Genomic DNA, 15,884 nt, shown 5'->3' with positions numbered 1-15,884 from the left:
AGGCTTCTGAATCATGTGTCCAAATGGACCTTGTACCAGTGTATGCTCCCACCAGCACACTTTGAGAGTGCCCTCCCTCCACACTCTCACTGCACTCTGGGTTGAGAGAGAGGTGGACTTTCTCCAGTATGGATGCCAACAGTTCTTTCGATGGATCCATAAAGGCCTTGCCTCAACCTACCTTATATAAGAAATCTGATAGAAGCACTAAAATGTATTCTTTCTTCTATTATATTTTCTCATTTCAAAATAGTAATTCATGTATTTACTTACATAGATAGCAGAGTTGGCCAAGAAAGAGGACATTTTCCTATCAAATGCCCCCAGGACTCTAAAATAAAATTGCCCTTCACTGTGCGCTCCCAGAATAGGTCCCAGCACTTCTTTGCTCAAAGGGTCTCTCACTTCCTTCTTTCCCTTACCATTCTCACGACCGGCAGAGACATTTCACACCTTTATCATTTCATACTCGGACTTATGGTGGTGACTTCCTAACTGGTGTTCTGATCTTCAGTAGCCACTCCTGTCCCCTTCCCACTCAGACTCATCCTGCACAGAAATCAGCCACATCGTTTCCCTTTCCTCCTGTCATTCCCATGGTCACAAAAGGCTTTGGTGTCTCCCAGGGTTGGATAGAGTAATATGCAGACACCTCAGTTCAGTAATCAGGGGCCTTCCGTGAATGGGAGTCACCTCAACTGCTGGACTACATTTCTCATCACTCCCTTTCCCACACTTCACATTCAGGCAGGCCAGCCTCTTTTCTGGAGAAGGATTCCCACCTCCATGCCTTTCTTCTCTGCACCTCTCCCTCCTCCAGTGCCCTTCGGCCCTGTTTTTATCTTATCCTTCAAGCCCAGCTTACTTAAGAATCCTCTCCTTGTAAAAATTTCTGAGCATTGTCACCTGTAGAATTTTCTGCCCTGATGGGAGGTGTCTGGCCGTGAACAGAGACTCCAGGTTTTGTTAGTATCTTTTTGTTTCAATACATCTTGCTTTTCCAAGTAGATCACAAACTCAAAGACAAAGATGTCTTTTCTTTCCTGCTTAAAACACACAGCTTTATTGATAACAAAAATAAAATCTCAAATGTATAAACATAAGTCCACACAAAGGACCAAAGATTACTTTACTTATGAAGAATCGGTTTAGTTTCTGCTCATGAAGCATATCAAAAACATCTCAATCCAGACAAGGTAAAAATCAACACATGTATTTTCATACAAGTTTGAATTAATATGGTGTTCATAATATGGTCCGGCCATAGGCCATCATAAGTAACATCAGTCTCAAAGTTATAATGGAATTTACTAAGTGCATTACCCTCAGATTGCAAAATCAAAATATTACTCAGATTTATTTGAAAACATACAATTAATCAGAGTTTACTTAATAATAGCTCAACTCTTTCTTTCACCTCATTGTCATTGTATTCTGCTGCTAAGACTCGAAGTTTCTTGGCACATGCTTTAGGTCGTTGGAATACGAAATAAAGGGAATTTTTACTGAACTTATCTTGGGTAAATATTCTTGCTCTTCTTTTAAAATGGTAATTTATATTTTCAAATAATGAAAGAGCATTAAGAATATTCTCTTTTGTCTCTTTCTTGCTAAAAATATTAATCAGTGATGTTGGTGCATTGGCTATGAGCAAATCTTTTGTCATAGATGGATTTTTAGAGAAATTCAAAAGCATTCCCAAAATATGGTCTTTCGTTTCTCCACTTCCCACAGTTAACAAACGAAGAAATTCTGAAATATAATTTGTAACCATATGCTGATATTCACTAATAATAGTCAGGTGTTTTATTAATCTTAGTCCCGCCAGCTGCACATTTGAATTCAAGGGATAGGTGACAGTATCTTCACACACTTGGTTTAAGTATGTTTTAACCTTCCTATGCTTTTCAGCCGCCACCGAGATGTTATTTAGTGCATTTAAAGCCTTCTGCCTAACACTGGGGTGGGGATTATTGAGCAAGCTTTCAATAATTGAGATTCTACCTGCATTATGAATGATTTCATGGGAAAATGGATAATCAGGACTGTTATATAGAGCATTATTGGCTATTTCATGAATAGAAGGATCTTCAGTCATCTCAATCATGCAAATGAGTTTTTCAAGCTCTCGTGGATCCACATTAGCTTTGTGTTTACGGTGGCAGCCCCAGGGCTGAACTTTCTCCTGAGAACTGATCTGCTTTCTGAGCTCATCTTCAGGTAGTAAGCAGGACTCATTTGAGTATGGAAATTTCATTTCTGTCCAGATCATGGTTCCCGCCCATGACCCCATTCCTGCCCCAGGAACCATGGATGGATATGTACCTCTAGACTCAGATTTCTTGGCTTTAGTCTTGGGTGCAGATATGTCTTCACTTCTGTTTTCATTACCATCCCTGAACTGAGACATTACATTGCCTCCACCAATATCCTCAAGCTTATCCTTGGAGCTGGCCTTATCTCCAGACCCACACTCAAAAGTAACATTTTTCTTACCCTTGGATCTATACTCATTATTGTTCTCACTCTCAGCCCAAAACAAGGACCTTAAACTGATTTCCTCAATATCAGGGCTGGACACTCTACTTAGCTCACCTTCATCTATATCCTTAGGCAAAGTCCAGGACCTCATGCCAAGCTCTTCCCCAACCCCAATAGTAGACCCTGTAGTGGTTGCATCTTCATCCCAGGGCCAAAACTCTTTCCTGGCCTCAGCTCCAGCCTCAGCCCCCACACAAGAATCCATAAAGATCTCCTCTTCACATCTGATCCAGGACCCAATACTGACCTTGTTCTCAACCCCAAATCTAGAACTAACAATGCCCTCTTCCCCAGCCCCTGATCTGAATTCAATACTGGGTTCATTTTTACCTCCAGGCCTGAACATAATACCAGACTCTTCTGCTCTCCAGAACCAGGACCCTGTACTACTAGCCTCATTCCCAGCCCCAAAGCAGCATCCTTCATTGGCTTCTGCTCCAGCACTGACCTGAGACCTTCCACTGGCTTGGTCCCCAGCCCCAGTCCAGGACTCTCCACTTGTCTGATTCTCAGGCCCCAGACTAGACCCAGCCCAGGATTTTTCACCAGCTTGATTCCCAGTACCAGCCCAGGAGCCTCCTCTTCTGGCCTGCTCCTCAAATCCAGGTTTGGAACAGCTACCTGCTTGAACCCCAGTCCCAACCCAGGACCTTCCACTGGCCTGTTCTCCAGTCCTAGCCCAGGACCCACCAGTGGACTGGTCCACAGGTCCCAGCCTGGACACTCCACTGGCTTGATCTGCAGTGTCAGCCAAGGACCTTCCACTGGACTGGTCCTCAGACCCCAACCTAGATCCTCCACTGCCCTGACCACCAGCCCCAGCCCAGGATACATTTTCACTGGCCTGATTATCAAATCTAGGCTTGGATACACCACCAGGTGGATCTCTAGTCCCAAACCAGGACTCTCCATTAGTCTGGTCAACAGCCCCAGCCCAGTACCCAATACTGGCCACATTCCCAGCCCTAGCCTCAGTCCAGGAACCTCCACTTGTCTGAATCCCATCCCCATCCTGGGACCTTCCATTGGCCTGCTCTTGAGACTGAGGCCAGGACCCTTCAATCACCTCTTCCCTAGCCCAGGACATCTCACTGGCCTGGCCCCCAGCCCAGGAACCCTCACTGACCTGACCTCCAGTCCAGGATTCTCCAGTAGCCTGGTTCCCAGTGCCAACCCAAGAATGCCCACTGACCTGATTCTCTGCCCCAGTCCAGGACCCTCCAATGGCCTTATTCCCAGCCCAGAGATCCCCACTGACCTGGTCCCCAGATCCATCAGAGGATCCAATACCAACCTCATTCTCAATCCTAGCCCCAGGCCAGGGCTTAATGCCAGCCTCATCACAAGCCCCAGCCCAGGACCGAATACCAGATGTATCACTAGCCCCACTCCAGGACTCAATACCGGCTTCATTCTCATCATCAGCCCAGGACATGCTATTCTCCCAGTATCCATCCCTGGCCTGAAACCTGAATTTGATCCATCGCTCAGAAGCAATCCAATCTTCAATACCAATTCCATTCCAGTAATAGTCATGGACCTTAGGTTGAGTCTTTCCACAGGCCTGAGTACTGGTCCACCCCTCACTCTCAGAAGTGGGCATGACCTTAGGCTTGGGATCTGCATTTACAGCACCTTCCTGTGTGGCTTCTGCCTTAGACTTGGGTATAACTTTGTCCTTCGCACCAAGCAAGGTCTTACTCTGGGAAAGGATCATGCACTGAGGCTGACTAGAGCCCATTGTATCTGTCCTGGCCTCTACCTTAGACTCAACATTAGAATTGCCCTTGACCTTACTCTTGGCAGCAAGAAAGCCTTCACTGTGGGAACTGTCTGCAGCCTGGGGCTGAGAAGAACCTGTTGTATCTGCTCCAGCCTCTAACTTGGACACATTGCTCCTGACCTTATTCTTGGTACCAGGCAAGGCTTCACCCTGAGACTTGGCCACAGCTTGAGGCTGGACAGAACCTGTTGCATCTGCCCTGACCTCTGCCTTAGACACAGCATTTGGATTATTTTGCACCTTATTCTTGGCACCAGGCAAGGCCTCACCTTGAGAATTTGTCATAGCCTGCAGCTGGGCAGAGCCCATTGCATGTGACCCAGTCCCTGTCTTAGATACAGCATTGGGATTGCCCCTGACCTTATTCTTAGTACCACACAGGGCCTCACCCTGTGAATTGGTCACAGCTTGGAGCTGGACAGAGCCCACTATCTCTGGCCCAGCCCCTGCCTTACACACAGCATTGGCATTGCCCTTGACCTTTTTTCTGGTACTGGGCAAGAATTCACCTTGGGAATTAGTCACAACCTGAGGATGGGCAGAGCTTAGTGCATCTGCTTTGGCCTCTGCCTTAGACACAGTATTGGGTCTGCCCCTGATCTTATTCCTGGCACCAAGCAAGTCTTCGCCTTGGGAATTTGACACATCCTGGGGCTGGGCAGAACCTGTTGTATCTACTCCAGTCTCTTTCTTAGACACTGTATTGGGTTTGCCCCTAACCTTATTACTGGCACCAGGTAAGGCCTCACCCTGGGAATTGGCCACAGCTTGGGGCTGAGTAGATACTGTCATATCTGTTTGAGGCTGGGCCAAGCCCGTTGTGTCTGATCCAGCCCCTACTTCAGTCACAACATTGGGATTGCCCCAGACCTTATTCTGGATACCAGAGAAAGCTTCATCCTGGGCATTGTCCATAACCTGAGGCTGACCACAAGCCCTCATTTCTGCCTTAGCCCCTGCCCTAGAAAAAGCATTAGGAACTCCCCTGTCATCAACTCTGGAATCAGGCAAAGCATCATTTTGACTCTTGTCTCCACTGTGAGACTGTGCACAGGTTTTCATGTTTGTCCCAACCTCTGCTTTACACTTGCTTTTGACTTTGCCCCCAGCCTTAGTTCTTGTACTCGGTAAGGCTTCAACCTGGCTCATGACAGAAGCCTGAGACTGTGCCTTTGTGTCTGTTCCAGCCTCTTCCTTAGACATAATGTTGGCATTGCCCTTAGCCTTAATCCCGCCATCAGGCAAAGCATCAACTTGGACACTGGCCATAGGTTGAGGCTGTGTATAGGACAACATGTCTGTCCCAGCCCCTAACTTAGAAATAGCATTGGGGTTGCCCCTGGTCTTAACCCTAGAATCAGGCAAGGCCTCAACTTGGGAATTGACCCTCAAGTTTGCCTTGGCTCTTGTTTTAGACATGGCATTGGGATTACCTTTACCCTTAAACCTGACATCAGACATAGCCTCAAGCTGAGCAACAGCCTTCATGTCAACTCCAGTCATTGCCCTAGTTGTGACATTGGTATTTCCCCTGTCATCAACCCTGGCACCAGACATTGCCTCAGCCTGTTTCTTGGCCACAGTCTGAGGTTGTATAGAAGCTTTCATATATGTCCCCATTCCTGCCTTACACATGGCATTGGTATTAACCCCAGTGTCAACCCTTGTACCCGTCATGGTCTCAGCCTGAACCTTGGTTACAATCTCAAATTGGGCAGAAGCCCTCATGTCTGCCCCAGACCCCACCCAAGACATAATTTTGCATTTTTCCTTGGCTTCAAACCCAGCACAAGATGTGCCATCAACCTGGATCTTGGCCACAGTCTGAGATGGTACATAAGACCTTATATCCACTCCAGCTTCTGCCCTGGACATGATATTAAGATTTCCCTGAGCATCAACTGTGGTTCCAGCCCTGGCTTCAGACTGAATCTTGGTCACATTCACAGTCTCTTCCAGGGCTCTTACTTTAGTCTTAGCCATAATTCCAGTCTTACTTATGGCATTCATCTTGGCCCCTTCCCTGGTCATTGCAAAGGCCTCATTCTGTGTCACCAGTACTCTGTTCACCTCTGTCTCTTTTTCAGTCCAAATATGAGCTTCCACTTTTGTCTGGGCCATTGTTTCTTTCTTGGTCTCTGCCCTGGCAACCAATCCCCGAATTTTAGCCTTGGTCTGGGTCACTGCCTCTTTCTTGACTACTCTCTCGTCCTCATAGTCAGTTTGGGTCACTGCCTCTTTCATGGCTACTTCCTTGGCTTTCACTTTGGCCTCACCTAGAGTCACTGCCTCAGTCATGATCACTGTTTTAACCTCAGATTGGGTTTCTGCCTTTTCCCCAGCCCCAGCCATTGCCTTGGCCTGAGAGTTGGCTTGGGGTCTGGCTCTAGCAACAACTTTGGTCTCTACTTCAGACCCAACTCCACCTCCTGTTCCAGTTTCTGCTCCAGTCTTGGCCTTGGGTCTAGCCTCAATCTCTGTCCCATCCATGGCTTCATTCACGTCCAAGGTCTGGTTCTGTACCCCAGTCCCAGTCTCTTTCTTGACTCTAGAGCCATTGCTGGCAAGTCTCCTCACACTCTGGGCTCTTCCCTTGGTTAATCTGTAAATGTAGTAGCAGGTACCAGCCCAGATCACCAGTCCTGCAGTCACCCAGCCCACTTCCTGAATGTGACCCATATAATCACCCTTGCTGAAGGAATGAACAATGTACAGTGGGGCTCAGATGGGCTGGGAAAAGAGGATGGTAGGTCTGGGTGTAGGTCTGTAAGTGTCCTGATTTTCAGCTCAAAGGTCACTTCAGCTGTCACTGGAGGTGGACCTAGAAGTGGAGGAAGAAAATGAACTGAAATTTCTCTTCTAATTCTGTGCATCATTCAGATAGATACACAGAAGGACAAGACAGTATAGAAATAATGTACTTGGAGGGAGAAGAGGATCATTAGCGAACTCTCTCTCTATCCCTTTTATTTTATCCCCTCCCCATTTTCCCCAGTACCCAACAATTTTCCCCCAAGGTACTTCCACAGACATTTCCTTATGCCAAATGAATAGTGAAAAGGATGGTGGGAGGGCTGACTATAAGTGGGAGAGACTGAGAAGCCATCAAACCTTGATTTTTATTGGACCTACTCTGGCCACCACTCCCACAGGTCCCTATCCCCATACCTGTATTGATCTGAGTCTGTTCCCTCCTCTTTCCTTCTCTTGGTTGGTGATACACCCTAAAGCAGATCTACAGACCTAGGGACAGACAGAAAAACGGATGGAAGGACAGATGGGGGTAAAGATTTTATACTTTATGTGACTAGCATATTATTAGCAAACTATCTCTCTATTCCCCTCAGTTCATCTCACTCTCTGTACCAAAATAAAAGTGAGGGTGTGGGGTAAGTGACAGGAATGGTGGAAAAGCTGGCTGGAAAAAAGAGAGTCTGAGGATCCTCCAGATCTGAGTCTGAGTGGCCTCCAACGATCCACCCTAAAGGTCTACCCAAACAATCCCCATCCTCTTACCATTCTTAACTGATCAGGGGCAATTTCTTCCTTGTTTCTTTGCTTCCAGTCATGTCATGCCCTGCAGAGACCTTCAAGTAGATCTATGGACAAATAAACAAACAGGAGGTAACAGAGACTGAATCCTTTATAGAACAGATAAGCACCCTGATCCCTGACTCCAAACCTGCCTTGCCAGAGAGCCCGGTTTCAGTTTGCTAATGTGTCCCATTTCAGGGTCCCCACTTATCTTCTTTCAGTCACACGTCAGCCCAACCTTACCCCCAATATCCTTAAATGTTTCCTGCACTGAAATCAGTACTGTGTGTGGCACTGTCAGAGTGTAGTAGAAGCATAAATACCATCTACAGAGACCCTCTAAAGTCTCAGCCACCTTTTGTTACCACCCTTTTAGACAACGCCCCCCTTTACACCAATCTCCATGGTTCTAGGCCAGTCCCTCCCTTTCCCTTGCTTCCAGTGGTAAACAGCCCTACTGTAGGTGTATGGGAAGATCTAGGAACAAACAGAGAAAACAGGGAAAGTGAATGATGAATGTTTGTGACAGCTCATCTTTTAAGACACAGGTCTCAGTACATGCCATATTAGATTTAAAGACCCATTCCCTGGCAGTCAGAACCTTGAAGTGGGCAGGGTGGAGAATGGAGGCAGGAAAAACAAAAAGGAAGTGACACAAGCAAAATCTTTTAAAACTACCTGTAGGATTCTAGGGTTTCTCCCAAAAGTCCATCATTTCCTTCACTAAGCTTCTCAGACAGGTGAGGTATCTGAAAACTAGAGAATGGTGAGAGAGATGGAGGACCCCAGGCCCCATACTCTAGAATCCTCATAGCCTACTTCCATCTACTTTCCCTTAAACCCATCTCTAGGAGTCTCCAGCAGAAGAGACAATGCGGGGGACGGCTTTGGCTTTTGTAAAATCACTATCCTTCCCCTGGCAAAGACTGACTCTCTTTCTCAAAAATAATGTTCCTTAATACAACAATTTGTACCTTCTCAACATTATCTGAGGTGCAAATGAAATCATCCATTAAAAAAGTTTGGTATCTTTACTGGTCTTCAGTATACAATTTAAGTTTAAAATCCTAAACTTGGTAAGTAAATGCAGTTTAGGGGAAGTCCCTTAGCTAGCTAGCTTCACTCCATATCCCAACCAGATAGTGGCGCCTAAGTTCCTGTCATATTGAATTCACATCGATCTTGGGCGGTTCACAGACAATGTCCATACTCACACTAACCTCCACAGATCATGTGCAGTTTTCTCCACTCCTTCCCTCGCCTAGCCGCAAACTGCCACACCGAGCTACTGTCTCTCAGACAGCCTTAAAGGCAGTGAGTGCTTGGACCAGCACCCAGGACATAGATACCAATACTCACAGGCCTGGAATCAAGAACCCGGTTATCAAAGGTTCCTGTAAGTCATCCCCACCAACCCTGCCATCCAGGCACTAAAGCCCACCATTTTCTCTGCGAACGCCACCGTGGCAAGTCCCTTCCACTGAAATGAGTAGGAAGCTGAGCGGACATGTGTGGTCAGTGATTAGAGTCCGGGAGGAAAGAGCATCTCAACCTCTGTATTTCCCTCTTGAGACACACACACACCCAGCCGCCCTGTCCAAACCCACGGTCCCTCTGAACACACTCGGTAGGAGGAGGGGTGTTTGGGAGAATCAGAGGGAAGGCTCCTGGAACTTGAGCCCACATTGTTCCCCACCCCTGGACCGGATGCAGGGATTGGCGGGCCGCTGCCACCCTGGCCTCTGAACGGGCCCGGGCCCTTACCTGCCCCGCTTTCCCCGGCGCAACATCAGCCCGCTGTGCGCAGGGCAGCGGGGAGCTGGTACCCAGAAGGGAGTGACAACTGCACCCAACGCCGCGTCGCTCTGCAGCTCCCGGTCACGTGAGGGTCTCGCGTCATCAACTAGCTCACCACCCTCCCGCACACACACACACTCCCAGAAAGAACTACCCCTCCAAGTCTCTTCTGGGCCCAGCGCGCACCTCCCTGTCACTCAGCCCAGTCCTCTCTAATCTGAGGGCCCAGAATTGGTCTCCCTTCCCTGCGGTTGGAGTTTGTTCTCTGGTTACCCTGGAGGGTCTGCATCCCCCACCCATCCCCAGGTTTTGACCCTATCCTTTTCTGATGCTTTTCTGAGTAATCTTCTCTTTCTCTGAAGCTATAAGACCAATGCTCCCCATCAGGGTACCTTGCTGCACCAAACTGGGCTAAGGAAGGGATGCCAAGAAAGGAAGCAGAGAGTGGAAGGAGAGGTTTAACTTTCTTTTATGCTACTTTTTTTCCTTTTAACACTACATTCATTGTTTTTGTAATCCGGAAATGTAGTCAAGCTATTTTCATTTGACATTTAGAAATGAGGTCGTAAAAATCACAAAAAGACTCATTTTTTTACATTATTTTTGCTCCACATTAAAAAATATTTTCTAGTTGCTATAAATGGTTTCGCAGCTTTCAAAACAGACTAGTAATTATTGACATTTTAAATACAAAATTGTCTTAAACAAAACCGGCATATTTTCAACGGGATCTATAAATTAATCTTTGGTAAGACATTCAGTTTTCTAATCTTGGCAGTTTTCCACAGGTGACTTACAACCTTTGGAGTTCTGACTGAATTTACGATCTTGTGTCAGGTGTCTGAAAACTTCATAGATGACTGCTGGACCCAGCTCCAGAAGAACCCAGTGCCTGAAAACTAGTGACTTCCCAGATTAACCTGTTTTTCATTCAAAGTGTTTTATTTGAATTTTACATAACCATGTATTCAAAGCAATCCCTCATCACACCCTGCAAAGGACCAACTGCTATCACACTGATGGAAATGAGGCTTAGCAAGTGGAGTTTTTATTTAGTCATGACACTGGTGTGATAGTTCTGGTATCTACCATTCATATGCTGTATCGCCTTAGCAGTGGTTAGTGTTCAGCATGTTCCAGTGGAGATAGTGGTGAGGGTCCGTGGGTGTCTGTAAATCACTGCAACACCCCTGAGATCCATGTCATTTTTCCCTCACAAAAAGCACAGTTTACAAGAGCCCAAGCAGTTTCCAGGAAAAACAGGCCTTTTGTTATGATTTCATTACACCACCCATATAAGCCTCTCAGAATAATCCCAGAACTCAGGAAAAAAGTGTGCAGAAGTTAGTCCCCAAACATCCTGCTGTCCCCACTGGGGAGTCATACTCTAAATATAGACCCTTCAGGCAGCCTCTCTTTGAACCTTGAAATATGACACCCCAACAGAAAGCTCCCCTTGTAAGAGGCCCCTGTGTGGGGGGAGGTCCTTCTAGAAGGTGAGCAAGGGAGCTCAGACTGACACAGAAACTTACTAATGGCTTTTCAGAACCCAATTGTCCATGACCAATGTATGTTTTCCACCAAAGAGAAATATTCAGAAATGGATTATATAAACATTTAAAACTTTGGTAAAGTAAAAAAACAAACAAACCCATAAGCACAGGATGTCAAATGGCTAATTTGTAATAATCTAAAAACTCTTAACAAATCACTAATAAAATAGAAACAACCCAATAGAAAAATGTGCCCACCACATGAATGGATTTGTTCACAGAAAAGAAATACAAATTATTGATATACACATGAAAAGATGTTTGATTTCAAAGAAATGCAAGTCAAACAACTATGTATTACCATGTTTCAGCTAGCGGATTGTCAAAATTTAGAAATGTGATAATATTGTTCACTGGTCTGTGGGGAAATGGGTATTTTCACACTCTGTTGGAGGGAGATACTCTGATGCAATCTTTTATTGGAGAGCAATTTGGCAAAATCTATTAAATTGATAAATACAGGGTGGGGCAAAAATAGGTTTACAGTTGTTTATGTAGAAAATAATACAATAATTAATAAATAATAAACTCTCATACTCACAATATAATATACATTATATATCATGTATTATATATTATATATTAGGATATATATTGCAGTGCTTGGAAAGGTTAAAAAACTGAATCAACGTAAAATATCCATCAATAAGGGAAAGATTAAGTGCATTATGTTAAATCTATACAATAGAGTTGATTTGAAAAGATTTAGCTCTGTGTATCTTGACAAAAAGGTACTTAGGGTATTTTATTATTTCCTATTTATTTTCTGTAACTATATACACAGTTTACAAGAATACATTCTAAGATTCAAACACAGAAAAAGCACAAGTACAGCAGTCCCCCCTTATCCCATGGGGGATATATTCCAAGACTTACAGTAGATGCCTTAAAACCTCCAATAGAACCCTTGCCCTAGTCAGGTAGCTAAGTTGATTGAAGCGTCATCCAAAATACCAAAAGGCTGCAGATTCAGGTCAGGACACATACCTGGGTTTCAGGTTTGATCCCCATGTGCTGGAGGCAACCAATTGATGTTTCTCTCTCACATTGGTGTTTCTCTTCCTCTATCTTTCCCTTCTTCCCTCTCTCTTCCCCATCTACCCCCTCTCTCTCCCTACCAATTTCCCTTCAGTCCTTCTTCTCTCTTTAAAAATAGGTGAACAAATCCTTGGGTGAGAATTAGGGTTAGGCTGGGGAGGGGGGTGGAGGGATTGAGCAAAAAAAAAAAAAAAAAGAAAAAAGAGAAAGAACTCATGGTTATGGACAACAGTGTGGTGATTGCAGAGGGAAGGAAGTGGATGGAGGTGGAAGAGGGTATAGAGGGGATTAAAGGTGATTTAAAAAACCCTTGAATAGAACCCTATATATGAGTATACTATGCTTTTTTCCTACATGTAGATACCTATGTTAAAGTTTAATTTATAAGATACAGTAAGAGCTTAATAAAACAATAATAAAATAGGACAATTATAACAATGTACTGTAATAAAAGTTATGTGAATGTGACCATTATTAAGTAAAATAAGGATTACTAGAACACAAGCATCTGATAACCTAGCAGGCTGGTAAGTGAATAATAGATGGAGAACATACACAGCTTGGATACACTGGACAAAGGGATGACTCATGCCCCAGGCTGGATGGAGAACGACAGCTGAAGATTTTATTGTACTACTTAGAACTGCATTCAATTTAAAACTTATGAACTCATTATTCCTGGAATTTCTATTCAATAATTTTGGACCATAGTTGACTGCAGGTAACTGAAACTGCAGAAAGGGAAACCCAAGATAGTGGGTAACTACTATATGTATATAGAGAGCTTGGTACTATACATGGTTTCAGGTATCCACTGGGGATCTTGGGACATATCTTGCACAGATAAGGGGGAACTACTGTATTTTATTGCTTCAATAGCACACTTTTAACTGGTATAGCTTGTTAGCAAGTTTTGGTGTCTGGGAGGACAAATCCTTCATTACATTGCTTTTTCAAACTATTTTTGAATCTGCATGAGCATTTCCTTGAATTTCGTTTTTTTAATATCCTGCTGGACTTTTATTAGGATTTCATTGAATTTATAGATTAACTTGGGAAATAATTAAAATCATAGTAATAAATTATTATTTTCATCCAGGGTCATGTAGTGTTTTTTGTTTATTCTTATCTTCTTTTGTGCCCTTCAGTAAAATTGTATAGTTTTCTTCATGTAGATCTTACATATTTCTTATTAGGTACATTTCCAGACATTACATGGTTTTTGTTAACATTGTGAATGGTAGATTTTTGCACATGATATTCTTTGTTTTTTAGAAAAATAATTCCAGTTTTTATAAAATCATTCATATTCATTATAACAAAGCAAAGCATTGCAGTAAAGTACAAAGAAAAGATAAAATATTACTCAGATTCCAGCACCATGAATAACCATCAAATTTTCAAACAACAAACTTCCTGAAACATTGTATGTTCTTTATATTTGAACACTTCACTCTTTTTAAAATATATATATATATATTTAGAATATAAAATATTTATATTCTTAATATGTGTGTACAAATATATAATCTCTATTTTTTTAAATTTATTCTTTTTTGAAATCCTAAATTCCTTGGGAAATTAAACTTCATTTTTATTTGCTTGATTTGCATACACTGTGAAAAGATTACCACAATAGGTGCTGCCAATACCCATTATCTCATAGATATAATAAAAAGAAAGGAAGAAAAAGAAGAAAAGAAAAATACTTTTCTCCTCATTAAGAGAACTCAGGATTTACTCTCTTAACATCTTTCTTATATATCATACAGCAGTATTAACTATTGTCATATTATATGAGGTCTCTAGCCTCGTGCTGGTAATATGAAAAATAGAGACATTTGAGTTCCGGCCAACATGGAAGCATATGTAGACACACTGTGCCTCCTCACACAACCAAAAGGAGGACAACAACAAATTTAAAAAAACAAAAAACAAAAAACAAGAACTGCCAGAAAATTGAACTGTGTGGAAGTCCAACAACCAAGGAGTTAAAGAAGATATTTTCATCCAGACCAGTAGGAGGGGCGGAGACCGGCAGCTGGGCGCAGAGGACTTGTGGCAAGGTGGAGGCTGGAGGACTAGGGCGGGAAAGGCAGCAGCTGGCGGAGTGGGCAGTCCTACATTTGCGTGCAGAAAAACCAGGAGGAACAACTGGGGAGTGAGACAGATGGCGCAAACCAGGGTTCCAGTGCAGGGAAATAAAGCTTCAAAACCTCTAACTGACAAAACCTGTGAGGGGGTAAGAGAAACTCCCAGTCTCACAGGAGAGTTTGTTGGAGAGACCCATAAGGTCCTAGAATGTACACAAAACCACCCACCCATGACCCAGTACCACAAGGGTCCAATTAGCTTGTGGATAGCTGCGGAAGTGACTGAAAGCCAGCCAAGAGCTGAACAAGTGGCATTGTTCCCTCTAGGACCCTTCCCCCAAATACAGCACCACAATGCAGCAACATGGGTTGCCATGCCCTGGTGAATACCTAAGGCTCTGCCCTTACTATGTAACAGGCATGCTGAGACAAAAAAAAAAAAAAAAAAAAAAAAAAAAAAAGCCCAAATGAAAGAACAAACCAAAGCTCCAGAAAAAATACAACTAAGCAATGAAGAGACAGCCAACCTATCAGATGCACAGTTGAAAACACTGGTAATCAGGATGCTCACAGAATTGGTTGAGTAAGGTCACAGAATAAAGGAAAAAGTGAAGGCTATGAAAAGTGAAATAAGGAAAAATAGACAGGGAACCAACAGTGATGGGAAGGAAACCAGGACTCAGATCAACAGTTTGGACCAGAAGGAAGAAATAAACATTTAACCAAAACAGAGTGAAGAAAAAAGAATTCAAAAAAATGAGGAGAGGCTTAGGAACCTCCAGGACTTTAAACATTCCAACATCCAAATCATAGGGGTGCTAGAAGAAAAAGAGGAAGAGGAAGAATTTGAAAACTTATTTGAAGAAATAATGAAGGAGAACTTCCCCAATCTGACAAAAGAAATAGAATTCTAGGAAGTCCAGGAAGCTCAGAGAGTCCCAAAGAAGTTGGACCTAAGGAAGCACAAACCAAGGTACATTATAATTACATTAGCCAAGATTAAAGAGAAGGAATCTTAAAAGCGAGAGAAAGGGAGACAGTTACCTATAAAGGAGTTCCCTTAAGACCACCAGCTGACTTCTCAAAAGAAACCTTACAAGCAAGACAAGTCTGGAAAGAAGTATTCAAAGTCATGAAAGACAAGGGCCTACATCGAAGCTGACTATCCAGCAAAGCTATCATTTAGAATGGAAGGGCAGATAAAGTGCTTCCCAGAAAAGGTAAAACTAAAGGAGTTCATCATCACCAAGCCCTTATTACATGAAATGTTAAAGGGACTTATCTAAGAAAAAGAAGATGGTCAAAAATATGAGCAGTAAAATGACAACAGACTCACAACTATCAACAACCGAACCTAAAAACAAAAACAAAAAAAAAGTCAACAACTAGAACAGGAACAGAATCACAGAAGTGGAGATCACATGGAGGGCTATCAGTGGGGAGGGGGAAGGGGAAGAATGGGGGAAAAGGTACAGGGAATAAGAAGCATAAATGGTAGATAGAAAATAGACAAGGGGAGGTTAAGAATAGTATAGGAAATGGAGA

The 15,884-nt window shown here is 43.6% G+C and overlaps 1 protein-coding gene and 1 long non-coding RNA gene across 2 annotated transcripts; both read right to left on the bottom strand.

Moving 5' to 3' along the window:
* Nucleotides 1-1,111: 1,111 nt before the first annotated feature.
* Nucleotides 1,112-7,089, bottom strand: ARMCX4 (armadillo repeat containing X-linked 4). Its single transcript, XM_024578727.3, has one exon. It carries the CDS (start codon nucleotides 7,001-7,003, stop codon nucleotides 1,379-1,381), a length of 5,625 nt encoding a protein of 1,874 aa, XP_024434495.2. The 5' UTR covers nucleotides 7,004-7,089; the 3' UTR covers nucleotides 1,112-1,378.
* A 403-nt stretch (nucleotides 7,090-7,492) lies between these two features.
* LOC123478535 (uncharacterized) lies at nucleotides 7,493-9,708 on the bottom strand. The gene is made up of 3 exons (XR_006653748.3): nucleotides 9,623-9,708; nucleotides 7,841-7,923; nucleotides 7,493-7,567 (listed from the first exon to the last, which is right to left on the bottom strand). It is a non-coding gene; the product is annotated as an uncharacterized lncRNA (long non-coding RNA).
* Between the last annotated feature and the right edge of the window lie 6,176 nt (nucleotides 9,709-15,884).

The sequence above is a fragment of the Desmodus rotundus genome, chromosome X, assembly GCF_022682495.2.
Source record: "Desmodus rotundus isolate HL8 chromosome X, HLdesRot8A.1, whole genome shotgun sequence".
NCBI classification, from domain to species: domain Eukaryota; kingdom Metazoa; phylum Chordata; class Mammalia; order Chiroptera; family Phyllostomidae; genus Desmodus; species Desmodus rotundus.
The sequence above is the reverse complement of the archived record's forward strand: the minus strand, read 5'-3'. Positions and strand labels throughout refer to the sequence as shown.

Coding starts and splice junctions, on each gene's coding strand:
- ARMCX4 (XM_024578727.3), bottom strand. CDS start 7,003: ATGGGTCACATTCAGGAAGTGGGCTGGGTGACTGCAGGACTGGTGATC.